General features: G+C 39.2%; 2 protein-coding genes across 3 annotated transcripts in view; both read left to right on the forward strand.

Moving 5' to 3' along the window:
* The window catches only part of LOC114141177 (cilia- and flagella-associated protein 47), a 35,110-nt gene extending 31,439 nt beyond the window's left edge, over positions 1 to 3,671 (forward strand). Inside the window, exons 65-67 of the mRNA XM_028011655.1 lie at positions 1,039 to 1,200; positions 1,934 to 2,102; positions 3,211 to 3,671. Coding sequence (XP_027867456.1) covers positions 1,039 to 1,200; positions 1,934 to 2,102; positions 3,211 to 3,402 — 523 coding nt within the window. The 3' untranslated portion in view covers positions 3,403 to 3,671. The remainder of the gene's footprint in view (positions 1 to 1,038; positions 1,201 to 1,933; positions 2,103 to 3,210) is intronic.
* Positions 3,672 to 4,084: 413 nt separating this feature from the next.
* On the forward strand, positions 4,085 to 15,306 carry LOC114141178 (fucolectin-like). 2 transcript variants are annotated; one of them, XM_028011656.1, is made up of 8 exons: positions 4,085 to 5,283; positions 10,027 to 10,176; positions 10,631 to 10,931; positions 11,466 to 11,504; positions 12,243 to 12,540; positions 13,218 to 13,354; positions 13,473 to 13,970; positions 14,491 to 15,306. In XM_028011656.1, the coding sequence occupies exons 3-7, from the start codon at positions 10,904 to 10,906 to the stop codon at positions 13,727 to 13,729; spliced, it is 759 nt and encodes a 252-aa protein (XP_027867457.1). In that variant the 5' UTR covers positions 4,085 to 5,283; positions 10,027 to 10,176; positions 10,631 to 10,903; the 3' UTR covers positions 13,730 to 13,970; positions 14,491 to 15,306. The 2 variants fall into 2 exon arrangements, with proteins under 2 accessions (XP_027867457.1, XP_027867458.1); XM_028011657.1 differs by lacking the exon at positions 10,027 to 10,176.
* The last annotated feature ends 1,323 nt before the right edge of the window (positions 15,307 to 16,629 follow it).

Here is a 16,629-nt window from a genome sequence, read left to right on the forward strand (position 1 = left end):
CTGTGGTTAAACAAGACTCATCCTTTTAGGTTACATCCCCAGTGTATTATGTAGGCGAAAGGATCTAGCATTTACTGACGTTTATAAATTATGTTGGTTAATGAGAAAAGACAATAATGTCTCACTTATTTTAAAAAATGTGATATGAGTTTAATATTCTGACAAACCAATCATCAGTGTTTTTTTTATTATTACCTCACCTGTTAGTGGTCAGAATGTGACAAATGATTGAAGATTTTAAAAAAAACTGGAGGATTGCGACGTCGAGAAATGTAGAAACTCGTTCTCAGCCTTTACTTTTCGTAGCACGAGACATCCTGCTGAGTAAATAAAGGATTCATTTATCAGCTTTAGTCTTCTGTAGAGGATCTGCAGAGTCCATTAATGAGGCGTGCGCCGGTAGAATCAATACCTCCGAGAGCTAATGACTTCGCCATCAGGAAATGACGGGGGGAGTGGGGCAGGGGTGTGTGTGCCGCTAATAGGCTCTTCCATTTTCTATCTACATGTTAAATCTGGGCCGTAAGGGGAGATAAGGGAGGTATCAGAAGCTCGGAGCCGGAATAGTAACGACCAGCATAGAGGATTGTGTTTGTCCGAATAGATGGAAATCCTAGAAGATCAATTACAGCGAAGAAAAAAAAAGCCATAAAAATCAAGACATGCTCATTTCTGTGGCAGAGAACCTAAAAGATTTAGATTCCATTTTTGCAGCAAACTAATGTCTTTCTTATCACAAGCAGCATTCATCAGAAGAATCTGATATTGCACATATGAGCAACGTTCTATATCGTCACTCAGACTACACACGTCTAGACGTTTGAAGATGCCGGAAGTTAAATTAGTTTCTACAGAATCAGAATCTTTTATTATTGAAAAAAATATATACATATTAAAAAAAAACCCACATGGTTCAGTTTTCTGCTTCCAGCCTTCAACCTTCAATAGACAGAAGAACAATAAAAGTGTAAACAGAAATGTTGCTTTCTTTTTACACCTGAGTGAAGCTAGCTGTGTGAATACTCTTCTCATTTAAAGGTTCTCAAGCATCCTAGTAGTTCAGTCTTCGACCGGCAAGGTCTGGGAGTTTCCCTTGATTCTCATTGCTACGAAGCCTCAGGTGGATGACGTTGTTCATGTAGAAACGACCGAGATAGGGAGGACCTCCGCCGTGGGTTTCCGCCTGACCAGCACCACCAGGTGTGTACGCGTGATTTCATAAAAGTTCTACTCATCCCGCAAAGTTAGGCATTTATTCCTGAGCTAAAACGTCTGCTACTTCTATTTTAAATGCTTTATTATAACACTTTTTTATTTTTTTTATTTTTGTAATTTCACTTTTTTTTTTCTAATTTAGATTTTTGCCACATTTTTTCTTGTGTTTTTTTTTAAAGATTTTTCTTTGTTTATATTTAGTCTTGTTTGCATTCTTCTAATATTTTATTCAGATTACTTCATTTTTATTTTGCCATACGACAGAAGTTCCTATTTTCCTGTGTAATCCTCTGGTTCTGGATCTTAAACCCGTCTGTTTTCTGAACAAACAGTGACCCAGAACATTTTTATTTAATCTGTATATAAAGACAGAACCATTTCTACATGTAAATGAGTTTTTTATTTCCGTTTTGATGGATTTATTTTGAGTTTTTTTTAATACATCTTTAGTTTTATTAAAATTATATTAATTTTCTATTGTACTTGGTATCGTGTTTAACCATCAAAGTAGTTCAAGCAAAGTCAAATTTTTATGTAACACTTTACAAAGCGATTGAAAATAAATGTGGTAATTATCTCAAAGCCAAGATTTAGTTTCATTTCCATTCAAGCAAACTCGTATTTGTATTTCAGCAGTTTCCGTATACAGTATGTGTGCTGCCTTTCTCGCATGTGCGATAATTTGTTGTGGAGGTAACGAATTCAGCGTTGGTTGCAGGAGGTCGATGCCATTCAAAGCAACATTCCTGCCGGGCAGCAGCACCGAGTTCACCGTGGCTCCGGCCTCTGGGATGTTGCCTCCTGCTGGCACAGCCGGAGCGCTCATCTCTGTGTTCTTCACCCCCACTGCAAGCTGCAAGAGACACAGAGCCAGGCTGGCCGTCCAGGTACATCACTTCCTGTGGTGATGAGACATTCACAAGATTGTTTACTTTTAGCAACACTGTAGGTTTCTGCCCACTCAATTCCTCTGTGTACTTTGGCTTATTTAAGTAACCCAGAAGCCTATAAATATATTTTTTTATTTTATTTTATTTTTGTGTGTGTGTGTGTTTGAAAGCATTTATATGATTGGAATGTCTTATATTTTATAATCTTCTGCTTTAGTGTATTACTGGTGAGGAGAGAATCTTCATATTTTGTTAAAATAATCTTTAGGTATCCAGAGAAGTTGCCTGATAGTAAAACTCTGACAAATTTCAGTTGCTTTTTTTTTTTTTTTGCTTTTCTTTTTTATACTTTTGTATCCTAAACTGCACCGATCCACTTTTTTCACTACCAATATGTGAGGTTTAGTGTTGGCTAATAACCGATCTGATACAAAAAAACCCGAGTGTTGAATTGACTTAAAACAAACTAATGCACTTTTTTTTTTTTTTAATTGTCCTGGCAGAATTCATTCATTAAATATCCTCCGGTTTTGGCTAACATGGAACCACAGCCAGAGATCTTTCTACAGTTTGATTATTAAATCCAAGGACATCACTAAAGTAGGATTATGAAGTTCACAAAAAACATGTAGAAGTTATTTGTTTTAGGTATGGATAAGTTTGCAAAAAAAAAAAGATTTCTAGAAAATGTCCTTCTTGTTTGAGGTTTACCAATGTAGCCGTATTTTCCATGAAGCCAGCCACTCTGACCCTTTCTGTTTGTACTTTACAAACGCGCTAAAACGGACTGAGAACTCAGAAAATCCGAGTGGAGACATGGCGCGTTTGATATGTAAACCATAGGATCTCTGAATCATGAACTCTGTCTCACAGAAGCGTGACGAATTTAAACGTTTAAGCTGGATGAAGTGTAAAATAAACAGATCTTTGCTCCCAGAAGCTTTGATCGCAGAAATAAAGCATTTCTCCAACCCTCCGAGCAAAACATCTCTGGTTATTGCTGGAAAACAAATTTTATGCCGCTTGTCGTTTACACCCATCCTCGACTGCTGTTCTGCAGTACTCCTGGAATCTTAACTGTTCACTTCTAACTCTTTCATTGCAGGCAGCAGACATGCAGTGGATTTATGACGTGAAGGGGAAAACCTCTCAGGACCACCAGCTCCTCCGTAAATCATCCACCAAGGACAGCCTCCCGGCTCCTCTTCCCCCCAGAGAACGCCGGCGTAACTTTGTGGTCCAGAACCTTCGCATTCCCTTTCTGGCTAACTCGTCCCCTGTCAAAGTCAAAAAATAATAATAAAAATAATAATAAAAATCCCAGCCTTCTTTTATTTTAAATACAAATATTTTTCAGAAACCGGCTGAATGTTACAGTATGTATTTTCACACATGCACATTCGTCACATCGCCTCTTAAACCACAAGGAAAGTTTTCTCATCTTGTTTCGGCTCATTAACTGCATGATGGTTCCCATCAGCAGCTGTAATTAGCTATTTCTCTCCTGATGCCAAAATGTATTTAGTTTACCTTGTGGGAAGAAAATTAAAGCTCAATCCGCCCGAATTAATGCTGCCCCAATCCTTTTTTATTTTTTTTTTTTGGGGGGGGGGGGATTTCAGCTTTTCTTTCAACTAGTGCAAGGAAAAGAGCTCCATCGTTATAAATCTTGGGATAGGAATGGCACGTTTTTGTCATTCTTCAAAAGTATTCTTTTTATTTTTTGCTGTAATGACACGTTCACGCCGCAGTGCCCATGAACTTTCACACATCCAGCACATCTGCGAATGTGACTGCTGAATTACTATTTCTATCTAGATTCGTGTACTGACTTAAATGAAATGCATTTTTTAATTAAATTTTTTTTTTACTTTTCTTGTCCAGCAATGTGGCACACACTAAATTGTTTTTGTGAAATTAAAATTTGAGAAAGATGTTAAGCTTTACTAGAAGTTGCTTTGGGTTTAGTGTGGGGGGTAGATTTGTGGAGTGTAAAAGGTATCTTGTCTACAGATATCATATAAAATACTTTTTGCTACGTACTTTGACGTAACAAAACGTGAAAATGTCCAAGGAGTGAGAATAGTTTAGTCACTTTTATCAAATTAGGTGTAATTTACAAATAGCATTATGCTTTCCGAGAAGAAGGAATTGGGCTAGGTACGACAAATGATGGTTCCTCTACACCAGCAGTCCCCAACCTTTTTAGTCGCGGGAAGTAGTTCATTATTTCTTGCACAGCCCGGTAGGCCCGGTGGTTGGGGACCACTGCTCTACACCACAGGCATAATGTTGTCTTTCAAAACAAAAATGCCCAGCAGTTTTACTCAAAGCATGCCCGACGGCTCCTACAAAAAAAAAAAAAAAATCATCTGCCATGTTGAAAATGTCATTTTCAGTAGGCAACAGTGGAATTCAGCTTTCAAATAAAAGAAAATCAAGTTTGAGTTTGAATTAAAACAAAAAAAATAAATAAAATGCAATTGTAAGGGTCCCTCTCTGTGTGTGTCCGCATACTGAGCTGTCCTGTGATTCACCTTGTGCCTTTGAAATTATTCACAAGGCAGTTACGCTCAGCTATGCATCCATTAAGCACCATCTGCAGCCGGCCGGGTTAAGAATGAAGGGAGGGTAGAGAGGTGCGCGACAGCTGATGGAGAGACGGGGAAAGAGAGAGAGTGGGGAAATGGTTGAATAACAGGTGACGGCGAGGGAGAACAGATGAGGGCAGCAGATAAAGTGAGCACTAAAAGCAGTGGATTGGATGGATGTTGAAAGCAGGACTCGCTGTGCATGTATTTTGCATACCATCTGTGTGAGGAATCAGGGGTTTTGCTCAGTGTGTGTGTGTGTGTGTAGCTACAGGAGCCAGAGCATCTGCTTGTGTCAGTGCATCACTGCAGGTTCGAGCCTTTGTTGAATTTTATCCACAGATGACCTGCTGAAACGGGCTCCCCCGTTCGCCGCCCTCTGCTGCTGCGTTGCCCCAGCAACAGACGAGTCAGGCCGGTTGTAATTGGGGTCTGCCGTGTTCCCTGCTGCAACAAGAGGTCATGTTGGAAGTCCAGTTCATAATCATGACAAGCTGCCGAGCAGGGACTCCCCAATATATGGACACCATTAGTCCTGGACTGATAGAATAGACGTTCCAAAGGGACAATCCAGCCCCGACTACAAGGTACTACATCTTCATAACCTATGATGTTGATGTTATCTGGCAGGTTTACTTTTTTTTTTTTGTATTTTCAAAATTATAGCAATCCAGTGCAGGGCATGAACAAATTGTCTTAAGATCTGTAGCAAATCCAGAATACTACAACGGCCTGCGGGGGTTGTTGTAGGTAGAGGGGAAAAAAAGGGTAGGCGTATATTTCCTCCCTGTGTTTCTAGAAAAAAAAACCCAGAAAATTTCTGAGATTGATCGCAAAATTTCTTGAATTTTTTTATTCTTCTTTCTTTTTTAGTCAAGCTCATTTTTGACTTTTTAGCCTCATACATTTCCACGTTTTTTTCTAGAAAGTTTCTGAGATTAAACAGAAACATTTCTGAGCGCTTTTCTAGCAATTTCTTCTTTTCTTTTTTTTTTTTTTTACTTTTCTCACTCAGATATTTGCAAGTCTTTTGTAGAAATTTTCTGAGATTAATCTCAAAAGTTCGGACTTTTTATTTATTTATTTTTTGTCAAAAATACATTTCTTTTTCTTTTCCTATCTACAATACACCATCATAGAACACACCCACAGCAATGTCCTTGTTAGGTCTGATACTTCAAGCGATTGCTCTCTTAGACTATTAGGTACTCGCTTCTCATACCTTCCTGTGAAAAGGTCTAAATGATGGTTAATATTGAATCTTAGATTTCTCATAGACAGTAGTTTGATATCAAGGATTTGTTGAAGGAGGCTCATCTCTCACTCATTTGGTTATGACGTTTTCCAGCAAAAAACAGGTACCAATTAGCATAATATTAAATTTGGAAAGACATTTTGTTAGGTACCATATTTAATTTCTCTGAATCAGATGGATATTTTCGAAGGAGAGAGTAAAACGTCTTCCCATACTTCCTTGTTTTTCGGTTTCAGCCGAGTCTCCCATCATTTTTTTTTTTTGTGGAAATAGTCTGTCTGTATTCAACTGTTGCAGCCTGGCATACAATATAGGTACAAAGTGACCTTGAGACTATCTGGAAGATAGTCTGTCTTTGAGACTATCCTGAAGCCTGTAGAGACTTGAATGTTTTAAATGTTCCTCCATCCCATGTGGTGAAATCCTGCTTCATACTAGTTCTGAAAATTACATCCAGTAAACCTCCTGAACATGACATAAAATAAATACAACACAACTCTAATAGTCTGTCTTCCTAGGACAAGTTTTATTACTTTGTGAGAGATTTCAGATTCTCATCTGAGACTGAAATAATTCCACATTTCAAACGACTCCGATGTCCTCTGACAGTAAAAAACCGTACGGGGCCGTTTCAAGTAATCCTTCTCGCTTCTCAGACGTTTCTAAATTGATTATCTACTTGGCTGCTTAATACTATTTCATTTTCATTTTGTCACAGGGAGTCCTATCCCCATACATCACTCACACGGGGATTCAATTAGCCTGGCGGTAATTAAAGAAGGGGAGGGGGGGGGCTTCTTTCTCGCTAAAAACACACAGCCATTTGTTTGACTCCCTGTCAGGACAAAGAAGAGGCATCCATGTGTTGATCATTTTCACCTATTAATGTATGTAATCATACCAAACCACATGTAGTGCACATGCTTGCATTGTTATTGAGCTGTGTTAAATAATTTAAGGGTTTATAAATCATCCAGTAACACAATTATTAAAAAAAAAAAAAGTAAAAATCGAGAGGTTGAAGTCATTAACTTTCGGTATGCTACTCAGGATTAAGATTAATTTAGAATTAACACTGAAACTATCAACATTTAAAGAATTAATGACTGTAAGGAGAATCAATGCAAATCAATGAATGAAGCAATCAGCGGCAAAATTGGGGTAACCGTGGCTGATGTTGTTCAATTTAAGAAATACATCAATATCTATCGGTTTTTCAAAATTCACATTCTTAAGACAGGAAGAGACAAGAACTGACTCAGCTTTTTTTTGTTTGTTTGTTTTTTTTCCACATTTGTATATTTCTAAGCCATGTAATCACTACTTTCAATTAGAAAGCAGTCGATGTCTAACACTGATCAGTGTCTAAATTTCACATCTACTCTGCCTTCTTAACTAATGAAAGATTAAAATACGATCATCGGCTTTAATGAAACGTGTTTTTCAAAAGTCCTGTTCATGAAGAACCTCATATTCACAAAGTTTGGCCGTAACGCAACAACTGTTTTCAACACTACTCACTAAAGAAGGGTTTAATGGTGTTTAAAGTTACAAAACTTGAAAAAGTAGCAAAAACCGAGTAAATATGCGTGGGGCAAATACTTCTTCAAAACCTTTCCCTAATTGGTTCTTGCTGTCATAGAGAAACACCGAACCAGAGGAACATTTTTCATTGAACTCAGTCAAATGCCCTTATCCACACCCTCAAACGGATGCAGAGATGCAAAGTGACGCACAATAAGCCCTGCGGTATCTCAACACCAGATAAATGACCAGGCGTCCTGCAGCTGTCCGTCCGTCACCTGTTAGCCTCGGCATCCAATCACACGTCAGCCCAGCAAATCCACAGCCAGCTTCTTTTGAAGTGAAATCTAATTATTACTGCTGCACTTCTCTCTGAACATTTTATGTGTGTCTGTTCTGTCTCTGGGCGTGTAGGGGTGTGTGTGTGTTGGGGTGAGCTTGCACCTATAAAATCTCCCTCTGGTAAACATGACAGAAGTGAAGGGGGAGGAAGAGGAAACCGCTTTCATCTCCTCACCTCCATTTGCTGCCTAAAACCTCAGCCGTGACACATGATGAATCTTTGTGCGCGGGGCTTTCGCCGCCGACGACTGCAGGAGTTGGCGCTCTGCGATCATCGGAAGCATTTAAGGCGGAAAGTTTTTTGTGTTCGAAAGGGCTGGAAGTGGTGGGCTCTCGGCAGATTTTGATGAAATCTCTGCAGCACCATTTTGCACTCTGACTAGCATCCGTTTGAAATTGTTATGGAAAGCTCCGCACCCACATTTTGTCATGCAGCAGTAAGAAACTTTAATGTATTTTGTCGGGATTTTAGGTGGTAGACAAACGTAATTTAACAGAGCTGTGGAAATGGAAGACAATTGATTAACCATACCGTTGTATAAACTGAAATTATTGCTCAACGGAAACACGCCGATTCACGTTTTTCAATAAAAAGCTTTAGGACAAGAACATTCCTGGCCATATCAAAATTGATGTATTTTGCAAAAAAAAAAAAAAGAATTTATTTATTTATTTTTTTGCGTCACACCAGTCACATGATCAACAATCAACGTGTTGAGTCCAAACCTCAGAAATGTTCTCTTTTTTCCCCAACACTGGCGGAATACCGACAAAGACTTGTGTACTTTCGTTAACGGAAACGCAGCTGGCATCCGCCTTCAGAGCTCTTTCCCGGGCCCGTCCAGAGGCAAAAGTTCCCTTAAACGCATGCTTCCCGGTGACTGATGATCAGGTGCTGCTGGCCTGTTTACCTCGCTGCGCGTTTTGTTCTCATTTCTCATAAAGCCATCCTCAGCCGGCACCTGCGTCTCATCGACGAAGACAGATAGAGAGCTGGAAAAGCTCAGCAGCAGGATATGAAATATGCTAATGAACCGGTGTAATAAAAAGCCATCATTACACATGCAGGAGGGAAGAAAATGGAAAACTTTGTAAGAGGGAGGGCCCGGAGTGGAGGGTGGTGCATTTCCGACCTTGATGTGAGACAAGCATCCTTGCTGAAGGGCAGCATTTTGGCTGGAAGAAACTGAGCTCCCATCAAGATAGTCTAAGCCGTGTTAAGACATCAGTCATAATGAAAACAGAGCCGCTGCTTTATGGGTTACTCCCACAGTGCCTGGGTGGTTTTAATAACACGTTTAGGCGATGCATTTCCACAAAAAAGGCAGCCTACCAAAAAAAAGAAAAAAATAACTCAATATGCATCTCACTGCAGGGAAATATGCAAATACAAAACATTCCTATTTATTAATCTGCGCCTACAGCGACAAATACGTGTTTCATCTCAATAGGTATTTATTTCTTTCTTCTTCTGAACAATCGTTATTTGAAAATGCTGGACACACTAGATGCTGCAATTTGCATTGTGTTTAGATTGTGGCGCAGAGTGATCAGGCGGGTAGGATTGATAGATGGAATTTAAATCAAGTGGTTTCTTGGCACTATAGTCCGTACATTTTTCTGTTTGGGCTTTTAGAGAACAGACTCGGCCTCCACTGATTTATGTTTGGGATCATTGTTCTGCTGGAAAACCCATTTGTGTCCAAATTTCAACTACCTGTACCCAAACTGTGACTTTGTGATCAAAGGAAATTGGCTTCAGTGTTCAGGAGCAACACGAGAGCAACCAAAGCATGTTGAAACACAAGCGTAACTGTGCGCAGTGAGTTGTACATTGATTTTTACGCAAATACAAACAAAGTAAAAGCCCCTTTCTTAAAAGTGACACCTTTTACAATTGCAGACAATGCTTAAAAGGCGAGTATTTGACTAGAAGCCAACCAATTTAAATGTAATGTGCCAATTCTGCCTGGAAGACTGCTTGAGAATTGTGCCAGAAGCTTGCCAATTGCTACAAAAGACTTGCTAAGAGATATTTAATGACTTGTTTTACAGGACTGTGATCAAGCGTTTGTGACTTTGTTGTCTTTTAGCCTCTTTTCAGCTGATTTGTTGCTATATTTGGGGCCGTTGTCCATTTAGAAGACCCAGTTTTAGCTTCCTAGCCGAGGAATGAATTTGAATGATTTCAGTCCTTGTCACTTTTTAGATCATAGAGTCTTCACACGAAAGAACACTCCTGCCAAGAAGACCCAAAAGAACATTTTACCTGACTCGTCGAGAACATTCTGGTTGCAGTGATGAAGGTTTCAGGACCAACAAAGACTTTCACCTTCTGCAGCATTTTCTAGGAACTGAGGTTTGTTCTTGGACTGATTTGTTGTACGCTGTACAACAGCCTGCATTTTTTTTTCCAAACTTATTTTTTTTAACAAATTTGTACTCCTGTATCGCTGTACTTTGTAATAAAAACAGCACTTTCTTGTGAGAACATATAGCGCATAAAACAGTAAAACTTACAACTAGGCCTATTAAATCAGGTGAGTGTGCTTAGAGCATTATTACTCAGCATAAATCAGGAGGATTGCCTTGTTTAAACTCCAGACATTTAGTAAAGTGTGCTCCTGACTGTTGAAGTCATAGTGGGATCAAAGAGCTGTCTAAGACATCCAAAAAGAAGATTGTATCAGCTTATGGGTCTGCTTCGACTGAGTCAAAAGCTTCGATCTTGATCTCATTGAGATTCTTTGTTGTGAGTGGAAATATGTTCGGGAATTATGATTGTCCCAACTTTTTTTCTGATCTACTTTTAGTCCAAGTCAGTCCACACGTCTCTAGTGCGAATCGCCTCCGTCGGACTTTTCCGACACCAAGATGGAATCACGTTTCTCGGGACCCGACGCCTGTTTTGCTGAAACGTGTTGCTCCTGCCGTAGAGAACAATTTGATTTGGAAAGCAGACGTGATTACGGAGGGGGCGATTTACAAGTGATTTACAAGACTAATAACAAGCACCGTGTGGTGATAAAACATGCAATCAGGAGTTGAGGGAAGGCCATCCCAGAGGTTGGAGACCTGGAGGCACGATGGCAGCCGCCTGCAAAGCTGCTTGCTGTGAGTAGGACTTATAAATAATCAGCTATGTCGAGTTAAATTTTATTGACCTTATTTCCGCAAGTTTGATTTAAAAACTGCTTATTAATTGTCTCGGTTGTCAAATAGCATGGCAATGCCAGCCTATTTTAAACAAACCTGGCTCGTTTATGTAATTGCAGTGACTGAAGTGAGGATGCGTAAAGAATTGCAAAGGGTTCACTGGACCCTTTAAAGCACAGTGTGCAAACACACGCTGTTAATCACTCTGGTTAAGTACCTGTATAATTTCAGATTAGCCATTTGTTCATCCATCCAAGTCCTTGCGGCTCATTTGTCAGATTTGTATATTAAAGGAAAACTAATTCTTTGACATGGATCGATGTTTGCGATTAAAACGTGCTAATGACATTAAAAGCTGCCCGATTTTAAATACAAAGTAACTGAAACGTTTCTGTTTCTGAAGCTTTATCAAGTGAAACTTGATAGAAATGTTTTTAAAAAAAAACAACAACAACGAAGCTTTAATTTCATGTGAAAATTTTTCTTTTCAAGGCGTTTCCTTCCTAATGTGGATCCTGGCTGATTTTACAGGTAAGATCCAGTTGATGCTCTCACTGTTCTGTTTCTTTTGTGCAGGCATTGCCTTCAGGACTCGATGCATCAATGTAAAACCATGTTGTTACTGGCAGGTACAGAACCAGGCAAATTAGGGTGTTGTCACAATTCAACAAGATCTACAAGAGAAGAGTGTGCAAATAGAAAGTTATGTTAGCCAGGGAGCCAAATAACCAGATGAGAAACTTAGTTTTTGTTACATAACTGGCCATTTACCAACTAAAATTTAGCTTTTGCTCAAGCATTGCCTGTAAGGGTAGGCCTTTGAATGCTTACAATTAAAAATTTTTAATTGTTTATTTAGGGGAAAAAAACACACAAATTACTCCTGTCCTATTGCTTCTGTTTATCTTGTTGATACATTGTTAAAGTATTTTATAAACATCTATAGACTTTGTTCAAATTCTTTCTAAGGTTTTAGCAATATAATTTGAAGAAAAACCCAGCAAATACTCCTAAATGTCAGAAGTTTGAATATCAAACTTAAAGTATAATCAGTATCAGTATCAGTATCGGTAATAATGACCCTGTATATATTTGGTATCGGATACACACCAAAATTTGTAGCACTGCACACTTCTATGGTCAAAACATCTCATATTTTGCCTGTCTACATAAGTGCCAATTAAACTTATCATATTACACACTAAAGACTAAAGCTACAAATTGATTTTTTTAGCCATCTAGCTAATTTTAAGGCTTGTACTCCTTTAGTCTACCCAGTTGAGTCCCTGGAGAACGTGGCGCCAGAGGGAATAGCATCTCAGTCATCCACTGCTTTCCTTGGTGTTGCCTCAAGGGCAGTTGATGGAAACAGAGACCCAGAGTACTCTCACGGATCCTGCACTCATACAGGGGGGGAACCAAACCCGTGGTGGAGTCTGTTGTTGCCAGTTGTGTACCGAGTCTCGACGGTTAGCATCACCAACAGGAAGGTAGCGAGCGAGAGGCTAAATAATGCTGAGATCCTCATTGGGAATTCCTTAGAGAACAACGGCAAAAACAACCCCAGGTAACATGGAGGAGGAAGAGTTTCACCTTTCTTCTCCTGTTATTATTAGAATCCTTTTAGATGCTGTTTTAATCAGCAGGATTACAAGGATTTTAAATGTGCACATATCAAAACATCTTAAAGGGGCGGTGTTATGTAGAGTCATATTTTTTGACCTTTACATAATCCTATAGTATTATTCTCTCATCAAAAACATATCTGGAGTGTTTTTGATAGGATGTTGGAGAAATTCTTTTATCTCCCGTGGCAACCATTCAGCAGTGCAAAATCCCTGGGTGGACCTAGCTCCGCCTTTGAGGCACAGCTCCTCCTCTGAGGTTTTAGTTGATTAGCAAACGAGAGCTCATTGGTTCTCGGTGCAACGCTGGTGAAATGTTTTTAAAGGGTTCATAGAGAAGCCATGTTGTGATGACTTCCTGAAGGCGGAGCTTCAGAAAGAGCCGGAGTTTCTTAAAACGACAGAGGCCCAATTTCAATGCATTAAATTATGACGTAAAATTTCTTTTAACGGGTCATATTTACACATAATACTGCCCCTTTAAAGTTTGTTGCTGTATTATAAATTTCAAAAGGTTCAAGGATCTTCATACATCTGCTGTTGCCTCAGATTACAGTGTCGACTCCGTGTTTTTCAGTGATCTGGATTAAAAATGTAAATCTGTATGTCTCCTTCTCAGATGTGCTGTCATTTCCTCCATCCCCCCTGGGGGCACCAAAAGCTTTAACTGCACAGGAATGACGGGTCGGATGTTGACCGTGAAGATCAGCACCTCATACGGCTTACTGACAATGTGTGAGCTAGAAATCTATGGAGGTTAGTGAAAGCTGTTTTATATTTAGAATCCACTGTAAAAAAAAACCCAACAAACGTAGGGAACTATTTCCCGTGAACATTGGCCCAACGTGTATTTATGGAAGTTATATTTTCCCAGAACCGGCTGCTCCCTCACCATCCTTCAACGCAGTGGTGATGGGACGGAGAGTAGCCGTTGTGCAGAAGAAGCTGTGCTGGTCGGACGCCTTGTTGTACTGCAGGGAACACTACTGGGACCTCCTCAGCGTTCGCAGTGAGCAGGAGCAGAGAGGGTTGGAGGAGGTGTTGAGAAACACAACCTTCCTGACAAACGACCCCTCCGTTTCTTCCGGACATGTGTGGCTGGGACTGCGCAGATATCCTCCAGAACGCTAAGCCAGTCTAAAGGTTCAAGAACTGTAAAAGTGACATTTTTAGTGTCTGGATTGTTTTTGCTGTAGGCGTCTGATGGGGAGTTCGTGGTTTTGGATGTCTGGTGCTTCTGTGAGCTACATTTACTGGAAAGAACAACACATCTGGCAGGTCACAAGTCCCTGCGGTGGCGTGGACGCCGACTACTCGTTCTACTGGAGGAATTTTCCGTGCGGCGATCACCTCTATTTCGTCTGCCTGAAAGGTAAACCAACAAAGAGTCCAAATTTAGAAAGAAGATTTTTTTTTTTGGTTTTAAAGATTTCAGGGGGAAAACTGGAAAATGTAAACTGCCATGTGGTGAGAATAGTAGTAGGTTTGAACCATACAAATCTACAGGATTACCAAAACCAAAGCAAAATAAATTGCTGTCTTAGTTCTTTAAGTCTGGCTATGATCATAAAAAAACTATTTTAAAATGTTAACATAAATTTGTGTATTTACTTATGTTACTGCTGAGACTTTGACTCAGTTGCTCTTTACCATCCCGGCGCACCTCATTGATCAGTTCACTGTAGACTTTCACACACATAGACCTCTTAATTAATCTCACACCAGTAATGGAACATTAATCATTAGCTTCAAGTCATAAATACAGAACTGAAGACATTTTCTTATGAAAAGTATTCGCACTTTCTGCCAAACCTGATTGATTGAAGAGTCACACCAGGCTGTAAATCTGATTTTTTTTTTTCCCCCCCCAATCGACCCTTCTGTGTCCACAGAATTTGAGGAAAACGGGGAGCGTGTGGAGTTCTACAGTTTCACCAGACAGTAAACGTCCCCGGGAAGACAAACTCTGGTTTCACTCACTTCGCTCGGTCTGAGCTCTCTGTAGCATGCGGTCTTTTCAGGACAGCAGACTTAGAAGTTTTGAAATTATACCACAAAACACATTTCTCCTGCACGGTAAATTGGAATGCTTTGCTCTTTTTGGGTGTTAGAAGTGGAGGTACTGGGATGTGCTGTGGTGGCGCAGGGGTTAAGCACAACCCACATAAGGAGGCCTTAGTCCTCATTGTGGCTGTCGCAGGTTCGATTCCCGGCCTGGCGACCTTTGCCGCATGTCTTCCCCTTCTCTCATTACCCACTTTCCTGTCAATTAACTATCAAATAAAGGCCACTAGAGCCAATAAAACCTTTTTTTAAAAAAAGAAGTGGCAGTATTGTCCAAAAGTGTGCAAACTTCAAACTGTCGAGCTACAAACTTCTAACAAAGTACTAAACTGTCTTTGTCTGATATTAAACTATCATTCCTACAATCTACATATTTTTTTGCGTCAAAATATTGTTCTTAGCAACTCAAATTGTGAAAGTCCTCAATCCCTTTTTCCTGGCAGATCTAAAAGTATAAATTCAAAATGTTGGTATGAATTCATGTTCGCTACAGATGTTTTCATTCACTTTATGAAAATGCATAAAAAAGAGACTTACTTTCTCTTTTTTCTGACATTAAATCAGACTAACCTTTTCCTGTTTTAAGTCTGTTAAGCTGACCAAAATTATTTCTCTTTGCTAAATTCAACAATAATGTGAGGGAGACGGCTTTGATATATATATATATATATATATTTATATATATATATATATATATTTTTTTTTTTTTAACTTTTATTAGACATTGCCATGGTGTTTTACTTTGTTGTTCTATGGCCACTTTGTAACGAATTTGTAAGTTAGAATGATTGTTCATTTTTCCTAAGTTTTGGTTTATATCTTGAAATGTTGCTTTTGACCTTTCCACATATTGTTCTTTCCTCATGATGCCGTCTGTTTAATGAAGTGCACCAGTCCCTCTTGAAGGAAAAAAAACACTCACAGGTTTCTAAAAGGTCGAGTGTATTTGCAAACTATACTCTGGCTTTTTATTGTGCTTTTGAACAAATGGCTTCTTCCTCCATGAGTGGCCTTTCAGCCCATTGTCACCGTTGATAAAGACTCTTACCAGGTTGAAAGTGGGGTCTTGTCCGGGGTTTCATTCACTTGATCTCGTACCCTGGAAAAGTCACCAGTCCATCACATTGCAAGTAAATGTTTTTATTCCTATCTGTAAGATATTCTATTTTTATGATTTCATATATCCAGTTATTTCAACTCATTGTAATAAGTAATGTTGAATGATAGCATTAGAAATAGAGCTACGAGTTAATGATGTTGAAAATGAGATCAGAAAGTTTTGGGAATTGCAAACTGATCCGCGTGCCAAGCTAATGAAGTAAGGCAAGCTGGTATTCAAGCTGTAACTTTCAAATTTCATCAGTTTAATGAGAGAGAAAAAAATACCAGTAATGACAAAGAGCAGACCAAAGAAAATATCTGCACTTGGTACAAAGAGTAAATTATAAAAGGTTAGACATTTATTTGAATGTATGTTTTAAAGAGAAACCTTGAGAAGTACTGTTAGATGGATTTAATTATTTTTTTCACTGCAAGGAAGCTTGTAGAGCTCATTTGAAATCTCTTTGTGGAATAAAAACAACTTAGAATTCAAGAAATCCTTCAGAACACACAAAGAAGTGGGATTAATGAACGATTGTGTCCTTCTAAAAGACAAAATATGCAGGTTTTCAATGGCTGAATCTCTTTTATAACTTAGGTCTAGTACTGGAGAATGCTGAACGTGAATAGTTTAACTTTCTTTAAAAGAAAGCCTCACCTTTCATTCAAGGCTAAAAAACACATTAGTCCAAGCTTCTTATTTTGTGAACCAGGCTTCCTGACTGCCTCATTTTCTAAGGGTCATGCATGCATCCTTGCAGTAGCTAAATGAGGTCCAACATAAACCCCAACACCTTTACTCAGTCACGTTTCTACTGTCGACTCCTGTAGATACTTCAGGTTTCACGTCTGCTAAGTTTTTTTTG

Source organism: Xiphophorus couchianus, chromosome 24, assembly GCF_001444195.1.
Source record: "Xiphophorus couchianus chromosome 24, X_couchianus-1.0, whole genome shotgun sequence".
Taxonomy (NCBI): Eukaryota; Metazoa; Chordata; class Actinopteri; order Cyprinodontiformes; family Poeciliidae; genus Xiphophorus; species Xiphophorus couchianus.